General features: G+C 40.9%; 1 protein-coding gene across 1 annotated transcript; it reads right to left on the reverse strand.

Annotated features, from left to right (window-relative positions):
- Positions 1–6668: 6668 nt before the first annotated feature.
- On the reverse strand, positions 6669–15523 carry ENPP4 (ectonucleotide pyrophosphatase/phosphodiesterase 4). The gene is made up of 5 exons (XM_033155969.1): positions 15424–15523; positions 13488–13563; positions 11295–12161; positions 10101–10271; positions 6669–9150 (listed from the first exon to the last, which is right to left on the reverse strand). Exons 3-5 carry the CDS (start codon positions 12115–12117, stop codon positions 8786–8788), a joined length of 1359 nt encoding a protein of 452 aa, XP_033011860.1. The 5' UTR covers positions 12118–12161; positions 13488–13563; positions 15424–15523; the 3' UTR covers positions 6669–8785.
- Positions 15524–16971: the final 1448 nt, after the last annotated feature.

Consider the following 16971-nt stretch of genomic DNA (forward strand, 5'->3'; position numbering starts at 1 on the left):
ACCCCGCCAAGCGCCCCGCTTCCCCTCACGGGAGTTTCCCAAGTGAGAAAGCGCGCCGGCGGCGTGTACACATTTAGTATTTATTCAGCTTGATATATTAATTTAATACATTTAAACATGGGCTTGGCCAGGACCCGACGTGATTGTTCAGTTTAGTATTTCTATTGTTTTACTTGATCTGGGCGGGGGGGGGGGCAGCTCCGCCCATAAATTTGAATATTATTTAAAATTTACCTGCCGTTCCCCCTGACAGGGACTCAAGGCGGATTACAGAAAGGATAAGAGCAGCTAAAAATCATGGGGCGGGGAAACAATCATTTTAAAATTATATATATATGTGTGTGTATTATATTGTATATACATATATATACATATACCTGTATAGTAAACAATGAAAAAAATTCAGTGGCACAAGGGGAGGGAAGAGGAAAAATCAACTGCGAAACTCAGGCACTGATTTCTATATAAATGCAATGAAACGAAAGGAAAGGGCTTTTTTTTTCTTGCCAGCCAGAACTTACCAGAACTCAGTTCCAGCACCTGGGGGGGGGCAGCACTGCACCAGCCCCCATATTAAATGCAGTACATTCCCAAAAGCCTGTTGGAACAAGGTGGCCTTCACCTTCAATTTATTGCATAAATTTATTGCATTTATGTTTAGAAACTAGTATCTGAGTTTTGCTGTTGATTTTTCTTCTTCCCTCCCTGCCCCTTTTCCCTTGTGTGTTGTTGTTTTTTTAAAAAAAAATATTACTTTGATATGTTACAAAAAGAAAAGAAAGAAAAATGCAAACGTAACAAAAAGAAAACAAAGAATTAAAAAAATGTGTAGAATCACAAGGCGTTCACAGCCTACGACGACAGATGTGCAAAGACACAAGGCACCTCCAAAGGGATGATGTTGTTGTTGTTGTTGTTCAGTCGTGTCCGACTCTTTGTGACCCCATGGACCAGAGCACGCCAGGCACCCCTATCCTCCACTGCCTCCCACAGCTTGGCCAAACTCATGCTAGTTATCCAAAGGGATAATAGAGTATTAACACATAAAGATTCCCTGTGCAAATAATATATATGTATAAAAATAAAAGTGCTCTCTGACAGCGAGTTCTGTCATTACTGGGAATAAAGTTTATTTATAGTCCTCAGTGAGCCAGACAGTTGCGCGCATATATATGCTCATTCAAGTTCTGTCCTTCACATACTTTCAGCTTGTGAGGTATCTTTTCAAGAAGGGCAGATTGCCTTGAACACCAGCAATCCGGGTCATTGAGAGTCAGTGTTTGGCAATGCAGCCCTGGGCTGCTGTTAAGAGGTGAGAAATGTTATTTACTTTTCAAATCCCATTCTTGTTCCCACATACAGGTTCAGAAGTGCCAGATAAAAGGATGGAGTAATCGTTTGTTCAGTTATCAGCAAGATCTCAGCAAACACCATATTCCAAAACTCTGCAATCTTGTTCTGGTATTGCCATTCTGAGGAGCTTTTTTTGGCTGGGGAGAGGAGGGTGCAAATGCGCCAAGTAAATAGTTTACATCCCACCTTTTTCTTCAAGATTGTATTCTTCAACATTTTTCTGATGAAAATAGGGACGTCCTATTACAGGTGTCAGCAAACATTTTCAGCAAGGGGCTGGTCTCCATCCCTCAGACTTGGGGGGGGGGGGGGATGGACTATATTTTTTTGGGGGGGTGAATGAATTCCTATGCCCCACAAATAAACCAGAGATGCATTTTAAATAAAAGGACACATTCTACTCATGTAAAAACACATTCCTGGACGTCCACTGGCCAGATTTAGAAGGCTATTGGGCCGGATCTGGCCCCCGGGCCTTAGTTTGCCTACCCATGTACCTATTGCATAATAATTTTACTATTTATACCCCACACCTCTAACTGGGTTGCCCCAGCCACTCAGAGCTGCTTCCAGCATATCTAAAAAAATGATTAAACATCGGACAATAGAGATTTTGAAAAAGAGTGGGAATCTTTTGTATTGTATTTGCAGAAACAAAAAAGGAATAGTGATCTGATGGTAGGATTTAAATAAACTCACAATTTTAGGGATAGGGAATAGGTAATGGAATAAAATGAAAAATATTATATTTGTAGAAAATAGCAGATTATATTAATGCGGTTAACGAACCAGAAATGGAAGTCAAGGGGAGTCCAAAGAGGGGAGGGAGAGGTGTTTATATAAGCTGTATATTATAAGTATATTTGTAATGAGAGAAAAGAAAATTAATTTAAACAATTAAAAAATGATTAAATATTTTTTTAAACTTCCCTATACCACCCAACATTTCTCCAACAGGGACATCCTAAGGAAAAGCGGGGCATTCTAGGATCAGATCAGAAACCGGGGTGGCTTCTGTAAATCTAAGACTGTCCCTGGAAAATAGGGACACTTGGAGGGTCTGCAAGATGGCATGTATGGTCCCCCCCCCTTAAATCAACCGGCAGGCTGGATTAGGCCCCTGAAACACACTTTGGACATGCTTGAAATAGTGAAGGTAAAATAATCATAGTGGCTAGTCCATGCATTCCTAAACTGCGGCCCTTCAGATGTTTTGGCCTACAACTCCCATGATCCCTAGCTAACAGGACCAGTGGTCAGGGATGATGGGAATTGTAGTCCAAAACATCTGGAGGGCCAAAGTTTGGGGATGCCTGGGCTAGTCAGCCCATCTTCTCCAGACCTCCTCCTCCTCTGCTGCCCACAGCTAAGGGGCAAGCAAGTAGGCCAAAGCAGCAGCAATGTCTCCTTCCACCAGGTAGGAACAGTGGCTAGTGCCCCCCCCCCCAGGCAGCACTTTGCAGTAGGAACAGATAATTAGGTAGTTGGTCTGTGAGCACTTAGGAAAGGAAGTTTAGAAAAGATAGTGTCCATTGCTTAAAAGATTTCTGCACCCAGCTTTGTTTGTTTTCCATTGTCACCCATCATTACAGGTCAACACCTTTCTGAGAAGAAATGATGCCATGTGCATCTCTGCAGCAGCAGCACCAGACACCTGCATCTGTCCCAGCTCCAGCAAAACATGTCTCTCCTGTATTGGTCTCCACAGCCACAGCAGGTACTCTTAATGCCCCAGCGCTTTGACTTTGCCCGTAAAGGCACACTCCTCCACTGTCGCCGTAGACAGACGGATGCCAACAAGCAACAATCACTTTCCAACCATTCAGGAACAAGTTATACCAGTGCTATGGCATCCATAGATCGCCTTCTGCAATCTGATAATGCTGATCAGCGATTGGCTTCTAGATGCATACCCTACAGTAGATACCATCTGTGCCCTGTTCCGAGCTGAAAGACTGAGTATGCATGCTCCCTTAAGGCATTTTAGAAAGGCAGCTGGGATTTTCTTCATATTGAGGTCTCCGGAGAAACCGAGTCTTGTCTTCCATAAACATTTGCTTGGTTCAAACACTATTTATTTCAGTTATTATTATGCTGCATTCTTATTGAAGTTTTGTTTGTAAACCACCCAGAAATATATTGATATACAGCTATATAAAATATTAATATTACTAATATGCTATAATATTTAAGGCGCTACAAGTCTTTGTTGTTTTTACTACATGGGGCTAGTGCAGGGGTCCCCAAACTAAGGCCCAGGGGCCAGATGCGACCAAATTACCTTCTAAATGTGGCCCGCAGGCGGTCTGGGAATCAGCATGTTTTTACATGAGTAGAATGTGTCCTTTTATTTAAAATGCATCTCTGGGTTATTTGTGGGGCATAGGAATTGGTTCTTTTTTTCCATCAAAATATAGTCCGGCCCCCCACAAGGTCTGAGGGACAGTGGACCAGCCCCCTGCTGAAAAAGTTTGCTGATCCCTGGGCTAGTGTGTCTGCCCTCCTGGAAAATGTTTTAGAGCAGACATGTCCAACAGGTAGATCGTGATGGTAGATCGTCTGTGGTAGATCACTGGCTCCCCTCCAAGAAGCTCAACAACTTTGGCTTCCCTAAAAAAGCTCAACATTTTTGCCTTGCACCCCCAAAAAGCGGGGCTTTCCTCCTCTGTCAGACAAGCTCAGCATCTTTGACCTGAACCCAAAAAAATGGGACTTCCTCCCTAAAAAAAAGCTCAACAACTCTTGACCAGAATCCCCAAAAAGGGGGTAGATCACTGCCAGTTTTTAACTCTGAGTAGATCACAGTCTCTTGGGAGTTGGCCACCCCCTTTTAGAGCAGATAGGATAAATACCAATTCCATATCTTGATAGTGCCATCTTGTGGCACTGCCTTTGAATAAGGCTCTTGAGGATGCTCTGAGTTTGACATGAGTAAATGGCTTATCATTGACAAAAAGAATAAGCACAGATAGAAGTTTCTCTCTTGGATATGGAAGATACAAAAGTAAGGAATAGATGAGGACCTGGGTCAGACCTCACCTGGAATACTGTGTCCAGTTCTGGGCACCACAGTTCAGGAAGGATACTGACAAGCTGGAACGTGTCCAGAGGTGGGCAACCAAAATGGTCCAAGGCCTGGAAACGATGCCTTAGGAGGAACGGCTTAGGGAGCTTGGGTATGTTTAGCCTGGAGAAGAGAAGGTTAAGGGGTGATATGATAGCCATGTTCAAATATATAAAAGGATGTCATATAGAGGAGGGAGAAAGGTTGTTTTCTGCTGCTCCAGAGAAGCGGACACGGGGCAATGGATTCAAACTACAAGAAAGAAGATTCCACCTAAACATTAGGAAGAACTTCCTGACAGTGAGAGCTGTTCGGCAGTGGAATTTGCTGCGGAGTGTGGTGGAGTCTCCTTCTTTGGAGGTCTTTAAGTGGAGGCTTGACAGCCATCTGTCAGGAATGCTTTGATGGTGTTTCCTCCTTGGCAGGGGGTTGGACTGGATGGCCCTTGGGGTCTCTTCCAACTCTAGGATTCTATGATTCTAAGGATGGGAAACCCAAAATTGGCCTGCAGTGCCTTCTCTCCAGGCCCACAGCCTCCTCTCCTGCTGAGCCCCAACCCTTCTAGGCCACTGAAGTAAATTTAACAAAGCAGAGATAAATCATAGCAACCCAGTTGAGCCTCATACATGCATCCAAAGGCCTCAAGACCCATATTTCCTAGCACTCTATCACGCTTTCCCATTGGGGAAGGAAATCAAAATACCACTTTCTCCATCTCCCTGTAAACTAGGAAACGGGGGGGGGGGCACCCTTTTACCCATAGGCCTAAAAAAGGAAAAGCCCATTTTCTTTAGGGAAGCCATGTGGTTTAAATGTCTGGGGTAGATGTAACCATGAGTTACTTGCACAAGATCACCCCCCCCCCACTGGATAACAATGTACCGGTACACAAGAACTGCCAGAGCACCTTGCTGCTAAGGAATGAGAAGGAAAGTTTGCACTTCTGAGACTAAGGGTCCTGCTACACCTACTCTGAGGTCTTCCTCCAATGTCAGCCCGCCACCCTTTTGGACTAGGGCCCCTTCTGCATCAGCATTAAACTTACTGGTTTGGGTGCTAACAATGCTTTTGCCAGTATTTGTGTGTATGCCACATTTTTAACTGTAGGTCCCGCCATTTTCAAATCAATTTTAGAGAAATGAGGAGCAAATGCACAGCAAGCTGTTATTTGAACAAACAGCTGTGAAATACCATTAACGTGGCACCATAGTTGCCACTTTTTATATTTATTTAAATATGATCAACACTTTCATAAGATATTTCATAAAAAACATTTTTAAACCAGCCCATTAATATCTATACAAAAATAAATTTCCTTGTGTTTAAAAGTGAGCATGTTATAAAACATTTTGAATTCTCTTTCAGTAATGACAACTTTTCTAAGCAGCTTCAGGGAAATCCACATTTAAAAAGTCCGAGTAAGGATATGAAGAGAAACCTCAGAGGTTCTTTCAAGGGACGGGCTTTTTAAATATGGGGAGGTATCATATGTTACTTTGTAAGGAAACAGCACAGCTATTAGGGTTAGAAAGTTTCCTCTTTTATGAAGTTAATTTAGATCTGACTGGGACAAATTAAGCAATTAGGCATAATAAAAAGGAGGCAACTTCCTTGAACAAGTGGAATCCAAACTACATTTATGCACATAAACCGTAACTAATTACAAAATCCCCTCAGGAATCTTAATTACATGAATTGTCTTTTAGTTTTAACAGACTGTTTCATGGCTTATTCTAATTTCAATTGTGGGTTTGTGCATTGATATGGAAAGTCTTGTTTTATCAAGTCTGAATGAAAATTTGCAAATTGTTGAAAACTGACTCATGACAGCTAAGAAAACCTTTTGGATTTTATTCCCCACAGGGTAAAACACAACTAATCCAGCTATGATGCAGAGGGCATTTGCATAAATTCTCTACCATTTCTATGCTGGATTTTTTCCACTAGTATAAAACTAAAATAACAGAATTTCCCCAAAGAGAACTTTTGGTTTCAAAGTATTTTGCAGGAGGGAAATACAGCGAACTATTGACATGCTGACAAGCGTGACCAGAGTTTTCATATTATGTGGATTGTTGCAATTTAAATAAGTAGTTTACGACTTTTGACATCAGCCGACGGGTAGGACAGGGTTAAATCCTGCATTGGCTACGGAAGAGGGCAAACAAGAACAAACCCGAAAGGCGGGCTAGTTACCTCTGCAGGTACAAATTCTAGAATGAATATAGTCCAAGAGCCTTGTAGCCAAAAGTTAAACCAGAACCATTTTTTTTAATTCATAAGGACAAAGCTTTTCCATAAAACCCCAAAGTAATGCAAACATAAATATCTAGTTAAGGCACCACTCCTTTAACATTCAAAATAGAGCTCATATTTGGTATTGCTTTTCCACTTCATCAGCTTGGGTTTATCCTTCTTGCCTGGACATGTAACCCAGCTACACATCTCCAGGAAAGACAAAACTTTTTAGTAACAGTATTCCAAAGCCCCGTGAAGTGGATCACCATTCATAATTGCTGTTTTATTTAGTAGACTGTTTTCTTACCTGGTGCATATTAAACAAGAGTATTGATTTGCAAGAATGTGTGTGCTTTTTCATTTTGACTGATTGCCACCAATTTTCAAGTAGCTATATTGCAAGGGAAAAACTCCCAGGAGCTACTGAAGCATTGTCAGGCTTGTACAGCACAGCCACACGTAAAGGGGGAGGGGAAATCATTTAGCCTCATTTCCTATGAGTCATGGTATTACATTGCATCTCCCAACACTATTCTGATAATCTTGACTTGTTTCTCACAAACAGCTTCAAACACCAGCAGCAGTAGAGACAAGATCCTCCCCCATAATACTACATAAAGACGGACTTCAAAGGCTGCACACACTGTACATTTAAGCCACAATACTTCTCCCAAAGAATCCTGGTAACCCCCGTTTACCCCACAATTCCCAATGCCTTTAGCAAACCACCGCTCCTATGATTATAGACCACTCTCAAATCCGAAGTTAATTTGTTTGCACACAAGCTGTTTGTGTCAGAAGCTCCTCAAGCAGGGTTACCCAAGGGTGCCTATGACTCAAAAAGAGGCAATGAAAAGCCCCAAGCATAACCCAGGACCTGCATCTTCACCAACATTTACACCGCTAATCTGAAAGAATGTCACCTTCCACTATTGCTACTACAAAGATTTGTTTATTTTCCTTACAGCAACTCAAAATATAACTGGTCACTTTGGAGTGTAACCAAAGGAATTCTAACCCCATTGCTGTAACTATGAGCAAAGGGTCTGTACAAATCTATAGCCATGCTTGAAATACTGATGATTAAACATATGGCCACTTTGTACACCGAGTGGTCATTTCTCCCTGAGCCTCTAACCTTCAGTGACGTACATTCAACTGTATAGTACCTTGTCCAAATTACAAATAGTCTGCATATAGGTTGGATGATTCTAGGAAGTTAAAAACAACAACAACCCTGAATATTCATAGTAACTTCTTAGCTCAAATCAAGGTATGCCCATTTTACTCGTCGGTTAAAAGCAGAAAGGAATCTCAACTACTTGAGTCTATATTTAGGTAACAAAAAATTGTTAATCTTGTCCAGAGACAGAAATCAATCAGAGGTACACGCAGCCACAAAGTAGAAGCAGAACTTGGGAGCTGCTTTGGTCTACTATTGCTAATTTAAAGTACTATCAGTTTTGCAAGTTCATAAAATAAACTAAAAAATGCATATTTCCAAATTTCTGAAGTTACCATATGCACATAAACACATAAAATAAGTCACAGCATATTTAAATGTTGCTTCACCATGTTTGCAACTAAAAAGCCCTCCGTGCCTGCAATCCACACAGCAGGAAGTAACATTTAAAATGTTTTTATTCACATTTCCCCAATAAGGTATTTCTAGCTTACAGGGACTGATGTGATCTACATAGCACTAAGGGTTTCTGTTGCTAAGTTGCCTCTAACTTAAATAATTTACCCTTTCAGCATTGTGCTGAATACAAGAAAGTGCAATAATTATTTCCATCAGCTAGCAGAAACAGATCCTGCCCCCACCAGACTTCAGGAGTTGCCAGGGTATCTCCAGAGTTACATAAGAAATGCCTGAAAGCATCACCATTTACAAACATTTAAATCTCACAGTCCTCATCTTACTACTCTAGCAGATAATTTATTAACTGAAAGTTTAACAGCGATGCAATGCCTTTTCCATTACAAAACCAGGTCTGTATTCAGAGTCTTTTTCAGAGAGGAAATGTTCTTCTGCAGTCTTCTGGGTTGGTATTTATTAAAGTGCATCATAAGATGTTATCCAGTGTAAGTTTCGTATCATATCCAGTTTTCAAAACAAATCAGTGTATATTATCCAATTAAGGGATCGTCGTCGTCTTCCTGAAGCTGAAGTCGGGAAAATGGATGCACAGAAGCCGTTCGGCTCTTCATGATTATTATAAGGCACGTAAGGGTCGTTAATACAATGAAGACACCAATGACTATTCCAATGGCCTCAGGGACATTGATACACCACTGGTCAGCTAATAAGCACTTGGTGTGGCTCAAGGTGCCATTATTGGGCTGAGGCATCAAGCCCAGGATGTGACACATCATTGGATAAATATCAACCGTATAAATGCTATTTTGCCTGTAACCTTTACGAAATGCAGGCCCATGAGCTGCCAAAAATGGATGCATACTTGGAAGGGAGTTATCATAGCCATGGTCTCCTACTGGAAAAAGGGAATGCAAGGGTTGTTAATGTGCTAAGCTTCAACCTGAACAGTTATTTACCCACTAAAGATAATCCTGGAACTATAAAAGTGCAGGTTCTTCAAAGTATCCCCACCCCCCACCCCAATACAGATTGGTATGATACTATTGTACAATACTGTACAAGGTATTGCCCTTTCCAAATCAACCATCCACTAAGATGGTTATCTTCCATGCAAGTTTCCAAATATTATTTAATGGAGTTAGCTATGCCCTTGAATTACATGTGACCTGCATAACCGTTATTCTTCACCAAGATGTCTGAAAAATATACCACAGGAATAGTGTTACTTTGTTTTTGCAGGTGAAAGAAGGCAAACCCTGCTTGTTATTCCATACACTGGGAACACCAGGAGCAGGTTTAGTTCTGTGTATGCCTTTATCTCCCTGTAGCTGGGAAAGCCAACATGGTGCCCTACAATGATGCTGGATTATAACTCCCATCACCCCAACCATTGGACAACAGGTGCCCAGCACGACTAAGACTATTTGGTTAAAGCACATTCAAAGTGCATTCTTTCCCCTCAAAGAATTCTTGGCACTGGAGTTTGTTAAGTGCTGCAGGGAACTGCAACCCTAAAGGATAAACTACAATGTCCAGAATTCTTTGAGGGAAATAATGTTTCAAGTGTGCTTCAAAGTTGTAGTATGTATACAGTCTGTGTTTAGGAAGCCAGAAGGTGACTTTGGAGCTACCAGTGTTAGCCTAAACTAAGGTGTGATAAGCGGCACTAATATTTGCTGCATGCCTTGGTGATGAAACACAGCTTTCATGGCTGCAGGTGTTTCTAGACAGCTCCAGTTTAGGTGGGGAGTTTTGCACTCTGCATAACTATGCACCTTCCACATGAAAGGGAGTAACTTGCTCCAAATCAGACCAAGAGAAAATGTTCAAGAGGAATACACTTACACCTTGAAAGAGACTCATTCTGTACAATAGTCCAGCCTTCATCAGCAACCAAAATTATGGGCTGAATGCGCTTATTGTGATGGTAGTGGTAATGGTCTGGAATATCTTCTTTAAGATAAATCTTCATGTGAGTGCTGCAATTTTTCATTAAGTTATATACATATGTTTCATCTGAAAAGTATAAAGCAAGGAAACATATTCCATTATCTTTTGTAAAGCCTGAACATTTGCCATTCGAAGTGCATTGCCCACACTCATCCAAGCTGCATGTTCAATACGGATCATGTTTAATCCTACTGCTGTATTTATCTGGCACAGAATTTTGCTCTGGGCCTTCATTTATATTTAAGTAGTATATTTACAGCCCACCTTTCCTCCAAAGAGCTTGAGGTGGCATATGCTCCTCATTTTATCCTCACAACAAGCCCGTGAGGTTGGTTAGGCTACAACAGCTGACCCAAGGGCACCCAGTGAGCTTCATAACAGAGTGGGAATTTGAACCCTGGTCTCCCAGGTTCTATAACCTATTGAAGGTAAAGTAAAATCCACATTTTAGCCTTTAATGTTAGTAAGTTATAATGTCAAACACTGCCCAATGCAGGCATGCTACTCATGTGTAAATGCTTTGCACGGGCAGAGATGAGCATACTAAACTCTACTCCACACCACTGCTATGTCTATCATCTCCACAAGTTGGAAGGTAGAAGTCTAAACTGGGAAGCCTTGGAATCTCCCCCACAGCACAGGGGCTTAAAATGTGCAGGGAGTTTCCATGAGGTTCCCCACCTATGTAAGGTGGTGGCTGAGGAAACCCAGCCAGATGGACAGGGTATAAATAATAAATTATTATTATTATTATTCCCAATATTACCATAAACACATTTGCTATATTAGAAGTGCAACAACAGATGGCACTATAAAGTTTTCTTACCCTCTTCCTTGAAGAGGCTATGATATAGATGCTTAGCGCCCTCTACCCCCCACCCCCACCCCCATCAATCCCCCAGCAAAACAGAAGCCGCCAAGCAGCATAGCTTCACTCACCAAAATCAAAATCTTGCTGGCCGTGTTTTTCAAGTTCAGAGATTTGATCTCTAATCTCTCTTATCTTGACTGCTTTGGTCTTAAGTCTCACATTAAAGCATCAAAATTATGCTTTTTAAAAACATCAACATATATTAAGAACATACTTACTTTTTGGCAGTATTGCAGCAACTGGGCTCTTGTCTACTAGAGTGTAGCTATTACGGTCAATGCACTCATCCAGTTTGATCAGCCTGTCCGGGGAACACTGTGCCATGCCATGATCACTTGTAATTATAACATTAATTTCCTCCCACAATTTAGAAGCCTTTAGCTTCTCAACAAGCAAGCCAATCAAATTATCCACTTCTTTTAATACTCCAGTCATGTTTTTCATATCTTCTGGCCCATACTTGTGCCCGCTTGCATCTGGTTCTTCCCAATAAAGAGTAGCAAAACTGACTAGGGAGTTGGAACTGTTCAGCCAAGCAATGATGTTTTCCACCCGTTCATTGAAACCTACTGCAGAATCATAGTTCATAAAAAAATGAGGGGTAGTATTGTGAATTTTGACATCTGTGCCAGGCCACATTGCAGAAGCACTCGTTCTGTTTCCCTGCAACTGGTTGGTCACCCAAATAGGAACTGCCTCATTCCACCAAAATGGGTCTTTGTCACTGAATTGTGAAAATGTTTTTTGGGTAGCAGCATCAAACATTTCATTTGCCACAATACCATGGCTTTCCTCATACAGCCCTGTGACTATACTGTAATGATTTGGGAAGGTTTTTGTGATGAAAGCATTTGTAATGTCTTCCACTAACACACCATCCTTAATAAAATCCTGGAGATGTGGAAATTCATATTTCTTCAGATAATCAGCCCTGAAGCCGTCAAAAGAAACCAGTAGTAATCTGGGCATTGGTGCATAAGCAGAATGACTACCAGAGCAACAAATTATTCCATAAAAGAAGAATACCAGTATTAAATGCATTGTGGAAAAGGTTTCAAAACTTTACAAGGATGTGGAAGATATACCTAGAAGAAAGTGATTAGAAAGTGTTACTAAGAACATCAATTCAAAATAGTTGTCATTTAAAGTGAATCTAAATTACTCATCTCAATTAAAGTTCCTACAAAACCCAGTTTATATTCTATTTAAGGCAACTATTGTCCAGAATCCCCAACATTAGGGATAAAATAGCACCCTGTTTTACCTCACACCATAACTGGCAAGGACACAAAAAGCACTCCCAATGCTACTGTCTGATCTCAGGCATATAGAGATGACTAGACCTCTGTAAAACAGTGCATTCAATTCCCATCCCATGGAGCTGGTCCAGGAGGACACAATTTGGATATACAGTGGTACCTCAACTTACGAGCGACTCGCCTTACGTTTTTTCCGACTTCCGAATGAGTTCCAGAAGCAAAAAAATGGCCGCCGCTTCCAAATTTTTCGGCTTGCAAAGGGAAAGCGGCGGCACGATACCTCGACTTACGAAGTTTTGAATGCATTTTTTTCGACATACGAATTTTTTAGCCATTTGGAGATGGCGCCTTTGACTTACGAAGATTTCGACTTACGAGGGCGCCTTCGGAACGCATTAACTTCGTAAGTCAAGTTACTACTGTACTCGTTACTATACTAGAAAATTAAAAATACTTTTTGATTTGTATTACTTAGAAATAGCAATTTAGAAAAAGCTCATCACCAAGTATGATACTTCATTTAATGCTCCACTCCCAATCTTACTCCTGAAGTTCTCTATTTGCCTGTACAACTTAAACAGCTAGACCAGGTTCTACTTCCTGGTTTTAAATCTGATGCCACAACACTACTCTTAGTTCTTCATTCCCAGCACTACAAATAAATATCTGTAGCTGGTAGACACCCATTGATGGGGTGGGGGGGGTCTAATTTCTCATGAAGGCTTATTCAACAAGTCAAATTTAATCATTTTAGTGCTTATTTTATACTGTTGTAATGATATTTTATTGCATATATTGCTGTATGCCACCTTGTTATATACAATAATTTGTGCTATATAAATACTTGCATAAGTAACATAATTTAACATAAGTTAAATAATTAGTATTTAGGAACACAGAAAGCTACCTTATACCAAATCAGACCAGTGGTCCATCTAAGCTCAATATCGTCCACATTTTAGACCCTGAAGATGCCATCAACTGACCTTTTGCATACAAAGCAGATTGAGCCGCAGCCCTCCCTGTATTATTATTATTTATTATTATTATTATTTATTAGATTATTTAGTGCCCTTCATCACAAGATCTCAGGGTGGTTCACAAGATAAACGTAACTTGAACACAGTTAAATAATTTCTCAGTGAAGCTTACCTCATTTAAGATTCCTAGCCCAAGTCGCTATGTTCAATATTTTCTCCAACACTCAGAGCAACTCATTTGGAAAAACCTTTGTGTAAATAGAAAGTAATTAAAAAGAAAAAAAGCTACATTAAAGATAGACTTTAAAAATATTTTTTAAAGGTACCTTTTAGAATTTAGTTGTTTGTCCAGGTAAAATTTCAGCAAATAAGACAGCTAAAGAAAGCCAATTACAGAACTCCCAGGTTCCTACTTAGCAACCATTTCTGATCTATAGAAAAGTTATTATTTAGCTTTGCTCTCCATTACAAATCAAAAGCCTGCTACAAAGTATTTTACTATTATTACCCACCCTTCACCTTAAGGTCCCAGGGTAGGTTACCACAATTTATAATACAACTACCAAAACGATAACCACAAAAAACAGCTAATAAAGTAACAGCAACATCTAATACAATGTAACAATGTAACAACAAATCATACAATTGCTTATATCAAGATGCCCAATCCTTCTGCATTAGAACTTTTCAAGGCCACTTTATTAAAACAAGAGATTTCTTTAAAGCCCATGCGGTTTAACCAAGCGCAAACCCTGTGCCAAGGGGACACACCTGTGTCCTCAAGGTCATCGCAGAAAGCCCAAGCCCTGTTCTTAAAGAGCACTTTCTACCCCGCTTCCACACACCCTGGGCAGCATCTGGAGTCCAGAGCCAACTGCCCCACAGCCACAGGACTGCCACCCCTCTCCTTTATTTATTCCATAGAAGTTGAAGAGCACTTGACAGTTGAAATGAAAGCAAAAATAAAGAAAAAACCCTCAAAGCAATTAACCTTTGAGTTGCAAGTTGCTTTGGGTAAGATAAAGCAGCTTGCAAAAGAAAAGAAATGAAAAGAAAAGAAAATATCGGGGCCAGATTTAGTTTTGATGAGGCCCTAAGCTACTGAAGGTAATGGGGCCCTTAAATGTCCAGCTGTCCTTCGTCAACAACAAATTGCAACTTTTTTGTGTTGAATATATGCTATACGCCGGTATATGGTGATTTATGGAACTAATTGGTATCTAAAGCCATTTGCACATAACAAAACATGTATTTTACCAAAGTAACTGTTGAACTGAAATACAATTAAGAAGAATTATAACAACATAAACAACATATTTATAGTGAAATCATTATTACCGGTAAGCTCTAACTTAAAACGATTGGGGGCACACTACTTACTGGCACATCATAGGAGCCGACACACCACCAAACACTTATATAAGAGTCTGGTGACTTCTGTTTCAGTGTATCTGAAGTAGTGTGCATGCACACGAAAGCTTATACCCAGAACAAACTTAGTTGGTCTATAAGGTGCTACTGGACAATTTTATTTTATATAAACAGTGTGTGTGTGTGTGTGTGTGTGTGTGTGTACCGTATATATATATATATATATATACACATTGACTGCGTCAGACCAACACAGCTACCTACCTGAATCTAACACCAAACGCTGTTGCTGTATGTAGGTTTTATTTTTTTGTTGTTGTTGTTTATCTTATTATTTTGGAAATGTACATCCAGGTTGTTTTTTACCCTTTGAATTTTTTTGGGGGGGCAAGAGAGTGGGGCCCTAAACTAAAGTTTGTTTAGCTTATACATATATCCAGAACTGATAATAAATAAATAAGTAATAGTAATATCTTCCCTCCCTCCCCTGTATTTGGTAGTTGCGCACCCAAAAGGGGCAGGTGGAGCCCCGGGGGGTTGTCGTCGTTGTTGCAGCCACTTCTGGAGCGGAGCACCACCCGCCTGGCAGCCGTTTAAAACGAGAGGCGGCCGTCGGACCTTCGCGTCGCCTCAGCCCCCCTCAAACCCACCACCCGTGGGGCAGGGAAGGCCCCCCTCGCTCAACCCCGCCCGCCTGCCCGCCGCCGGAAATAAGAGCGCTCTCCCCGTCGCCCTACCTCAACTTTCCTTCCTCCTCCATCTTCCTCAGGCGTCGCCGGCGGCACCGCGGAGGCGAGTTATTAGCGGCTGAGGAGTCGGCTGCGCCTGCGCACTCACCGCCGCCCGCCGTCACCTGGACCAACGGCCATTAACGGCCCGGAACCTTCGGAGGAGGGGGCGCCCGCCCTCTGATTGGTCAAGCGCGCCCTCCGTCCCCGGATCCCCATTGGCCCTAGCGGGTCGGTATATATACCATCAGCATCAACATCATCTCATCCTCATTTACAGGTGCGTCAGGCTGGGAGCAGTTCGCTGAGCGGCTTGCTTAGCGCTCGCTTGCTGGTCTCCAATCTTGGCTCCTTTTTTGGTTTATTTTATTTCTTTACCTCATAAAATTCAAGAGACCACTTGATTATTTTTTTTAAGATAAAAATTAACCAAAGTGGTGGTGGTGGTGTTTTTTTTTTTTTTAAACTACCTCAAACCTACCTGAGCTCTCGCTTGCCGGTCTCAAATTGTGGCTCCTTTTTTTTTTTTTTTTTTTGCTTTGTTTTATTTATTTACCTCATAAAATTCCATTTAATTTTTATCTTTATATCTAAAAAGTTGTTTTTTAAAGCCTACCTCAAAGCTGTTTGCAAAATAGGATAAAACAATAACATTGGTTATTTTTCTTTTCTTGTAATGGTGCTTTAAAAACACACGGAAAGGTAAAACAGATTTTTAAAAAGCCCACCCCAACGTTTCTAAGCACCTGGCTAGGCTTGCCCAAATGAAAATGTTTTTAAGCAGGGGCAGAAAGGAAGGCAGCGAGAAGATGCCTGTCATGAGGTAGGGAGTTCCAGAGTGGAATGCTGCCCAACACTCACAAAACGACCAAGTTCTCGCCTGGTTTGCGGCGATCTCGCTGCTAAACAGATCCTGAGTTGTTAAGGGAACAGTATACTAATAGTAGCTCCTTGAACTTGGTCCTGTAACATGTTTAAAAAATATTTACAGAAATATAATCAAGGTGTGGCAACTATGGCAGCGTTTGAAAGATTTCTGTGTAAATAGTGGAATGTTTGAAGTAAAATTAGACAAAAAGGTTTAGTGAAAATGATGTTAGGTTTATGACAAACATAATTGAATTATGAAATTTATTTTAGTACAAGTAGTTTTCTAAAAAGGTAAATATATTGGGTAAATACATTGGGTGTAGACAGGAAAGTATAAAGATATGAAATGAAGAATAATAGAATGGAAGATGATTGATATTGTAGTTAACTGGAAAATTATTAAGTGTTTTTTCCTTTGATGGCCACTGGTCCCATAATCTCCTGGCAAACAGAAGGGGAAGAAATGGAGGCAGTGAGAGATTTTACTTTCTGGGGCTCCATGATCACTACAGATGGTGACAGCAGTCATGAAATTAAAAGACGCCTGCTTCTTGGGAGGAAAGCAATGACAAACCTAGACAGCATCTTAAAAAGCAGAGACATCACCTTGCCGACAAAGGTCCGTATAGTTAAAGCCATGGTTTTCCCAGTAGTAATGTATGGAAGTGAGAGCTGGACCATAAAGAA

The sequence above is a fragment of the Lacerta agilis genome, chromosome 7 (assembly GCF_009819535.1).
Source record: "Lacerta agilis isolate rLacAgi1 chromosome 7, rLacAgi1.pri, whole genome shotgun sequence".
In the NCBI taxonomy this organism is placed as follows: Eukaryota; Metazoa; Chordata; class Lepidosauria; order Squamata; family Lacertidae; genus Lacerta; species Lacerta agilis.